This window comes from Artibeus jamaicensis, unplaced genomic scaffold (assembly GCF_021234435.1).
Source record: "Artibeus jamaicensis isolate MK-2021 breed Jamaican fruit bat unplaced genomic scaffold, CSHL_Jam_final scaffold_1689, whole genome shotgun sequence".
Lineage (NCBI taxonomy): Eukaryota > Metazoa > Chordata > Mammalia > Chiroptera > Phyllostomidae > Artibeus > Artibeus jamaicensis.
Window position 1 is genome coordinate 8806862 of NW_026522029.1, and position 3430 is coordinate 8810291.

General features: G+C 51.2%; 1 protein-coding gene across 1 annotated transcript; it reads right to left on the minus strand.

The window, feature by feature from the left end:
- Window positions 1–2494: 2494 nt before the first annotated feature.
- Window positions 2495–3183, minus strand: LOC128625977 (60S ribosomal protein L10a-like). Its single transcript, XM_053655867.1, has 2 exons — window positions 3177–3183; window positions 2495–3120 (listed from the first exon to the last, which is right to left on the minus strand). Exons 1-2 carry the CDS (start codon window positions 3181–3183, stop codon window positions 2495–2497), a joined length of 633 nt encoding a protein of 210 aa, XP_053511842.1.
- Between the last annotated feature and the right edge of the window lie 247 nt (window positions 3184–3430).

Sequence of the window (3430 nt, forward strand, 5' to 3'; positions counted from 1 at the left end):
GTGATTGGGGTACATGATGCAGGCTCGTGTCAGGTGCTAGTCAGTCAGCAGAGAGAAGACAGTGGGCTTGTTCTGAATGCTCGTTTGGGGGTGCTGCTGATACCTCATCGAAGACCGAGGGTCCAGTTTTAGGTGTAATATGAACCCCTGGCCTTTGAGTTAAAGAAAGGCTCCTTTGAGGGCAGGCTTTTCAAGGCTCTGACTCCAGTTCCTGGAAGAACTCGCTGGGGCATAATGGCTGCCTATGCTGATTTAATTTCGGTTTTGGTTCTAAGTGGGCACGGAGAGGGGCCGTGTGTGGGCATTTAAGGCCCTCCCCGCTCTGCTTTCACAGGTACAATGAGCTCTCAGTGGGGCTTTGGGGGTAGTTTTACTCCGGAGCTTTATGTGCGTAGTTTTTCCACTGCCTGGACAGGTCACACTACTAGGTGTAACCGTATATTCTACGTGCCTGAGTCAATCACCGATACGGTTACAGTCAATCACTTCTCAAAGCGAGTTCCTGGGTGGTGGGGGTGGGCTTGGGGTGGCTGTGCCCCCGCTGGGGCCATCCAACCCCAAGGAGTCTGTTGTCGTGGCTCAGCTCTGCCTTCGGGTCTGGAAATCCAAGGCAAGGCGTTTCCTGGCATTTTACCAGGAATGCCTGTTACTTTCTGGGCATAAGAGATTAAAAAAGTGTTCCATAAAGGGGAGAAAGGAGTGATGTAAACGATCCTATCAAAGGGGAACCGCTCTCCAGTGTGATCCCAGCAGAGCAGCCATGGGCATTGCTATAGGTGCCAACCTCCCTGGAGGTGAAAGCACAAACCTCGTGAAGGGCTCCCGAGAGCCACCTGCCTGTCCCCCTCCTCCTCCGCCTCCTGAGCATGCGGTGTGTCAGAGACCCGGAGTAACAGACTGCGGTATGGAGAGAACTTAAATGTGGCGGGGAAATCAATCAATTCCGTCTCTCTACTGCGGGGATGGAGAAAGCATTACGTAGCAACTCTGTGCTTGTGGAAAATTTCCGTCTTTCAAAGGCTGGTCAAAATGTGGGTAAACTCATCCCTGTCTGGCTGATGCCAAAGGGAGCTGCTGGAATCTTGTTTGGGGTAATTGATCAGGAAAAATAAGCTCATTTCACCATCTGTTCAGTGATGAGACCTGAGGGGTGTGTGGCTGTTGTGTTCTTTGGGCATCCAAACACAGCGGTGAAAGAGCATTCGGAAGTTACCCTGTGGGTGAAAAGTGAAGCCAGGCCGCAGCCCCCTGGTCAGCACGCTCCCAGTGGGTCCCTGAGCCAGGGCCTCTCCTAGCTGGTTTTATGGGGCCAGTTTCCACTTTTTCTTTGCTTTATAGGGCCCCTGGTCTGATGTGCTCTGATCCAGGGTGCGCTGATTTACAGCTGCGCTAGAAAGCCTGTTGAACTGTTTGGGTGTCAGTAAGTCTCCCTTACTTTTCTCAGTAGAAAACTCAAACCGTTTATTTAAAGCCTGCTTCCTGTATTTGTCAGAGACCACCTGTAATATTTCATCTCTTATTTGTTTTCTTATCCAGTATTGGTTCTCTTGCTCTGCAAACAGCAACCGATTCAGACTTGGCCCCACACAGACCCTGATTCTTGCCCTTACAGGAAATAGGACGTCAGGAGCCACTAGGCCAGACACCCTTTGCTCTGGGGTCAGGTGGTTCTGGAGCAGCGGGTCCGTATCTGTCTTTAATATTTCACTTCCTGGGTCAGACTCCTTCACCTGGCCCTAACGTGGATGACTGCGGCTCTTGGCCTCCTTCTGGGCCACCTGCAAAGCCCCGCAGCTCGGGTCATTGTTTCACCTGCGTGTGACCAGGGGCCGAATTCATCTGCCCTCTCTTGTTGCCCTCATTTGTAATTATTTCACAGTGTATGTCCAGGCTTGCAACTTAACATACGTTTTCACGGGTCATTGAAAATTATCCATGATAATGAAATTGATCTCGCTGATTTTTATCTTATGAATATTTAGGTGATTTCTTTCTAGTCTTTTCCCATGCATAGTTATAAACATCCTACAGTGTGAATATAAACTCACTAGTGTGGAGATTTTGGGGGCTAGTAAATATTTCCTAGAACGCGATTTTTAAGGACTGCATCATATGGGTGTGACTTAACCAACGTCCAGTGGTTGATACATAGTTTTACTACGTGTGAAATTATTTCCTACGCTAAACTTGGGTTCGAGATTATTTGGTGAAATGTACGGACCTTTTTGGGACTCTTTATGCTATATCGCCAGGGGGCTGTGCGGTTATTCGTGCACACTTCCATCAGCGGTGTGCCGGACTTCTGTTTCGTCACGGTTGTGCCAGAGTGACTGATTTGGGTAATTTGATAAATTAAAACAATATAATATTAGTGTTTTTGTTGTACTTCTTTAATTACATGGTGAGACTGGCTTTTTCGTTTATTTGGTAGCATTTAAAAATTCTCTTTTGTGACTTGATCATTTACCCTCTTTGTCTATCGTCTGCGATGGTCTTACGGTTTTATTTTCAATTTGGATGATGCGTGCATCGGAATGGTGCTCTGACCAACGGAGCTGCCCCTGGTGCCCCTGGCGCCCCTGGTGCACAAAGCTGGGAGGTGCCGCCAGCTCCTCTCGAGCAGTGGCATCAGGACACGGACAGCTAAGTGAACATTGTCCCCAACCTCGTCACCTGCGGTCTTCACGTGGCGGCCGATAGCCACAGCAAGACGCAGCAGCTTCTGCTTGTGGAACTGGATCTCGGACCCCACCCCATCGATGTGTGCCACCGTGTTCCCACTGTGGGTCGGTGAGGAAGGGAACCTGCCAGCCTCCCTCAGGCCTGGGCCCAGGGTTCCTGGGATCTGCTTGGTCAGAGACACTGCAGCCAAAAGGCTTCCTGCTTCTCGGCCCAGCTTCTCATCCTTGAGTTTGAGTGGATCGAAGCCTGACGGTGCTCGAGGAGGGTTTGTCCTTCGAGGGTCAGAGCTCTCGGAGCTGCCCTGCGGCACCACCGTCTCTGACGACTGCCGGAGCCTGTGCTGGCCGTGGGGCAGGACCACCCGCCCACCCTGCCTTTGCCGCGTGCGGCAGGAGACTTCGCTGCTCCGGTGCCTCCCCCGAGGAAAGCGGAAGAGTCCTCGAGGTCCCAGGCCACACAGTCAGAGGCTTCATCTGTCCAGGAGCCGGTCGTACCCGCCATCGCAGGCGTCTGACTGACCGAGATCCCTGGTACATTCCTGCCAGGGCCACTCCGACGGGTCTTCCTGTTTATAACACCCGCCTCTCTGCTGGGCCCAGTTCTCCAGACAGCAAGACATACATTTCCGATGCTCTTTTCCTGCCGGCCGTCATTTGGAATAATTTCTCCATCTGTGCTTAAAGAAATTTTCCAGGAAATTGACAGATGGAGCAAACACCAAATGCCAGAATATGGTGCTTCTATCTCA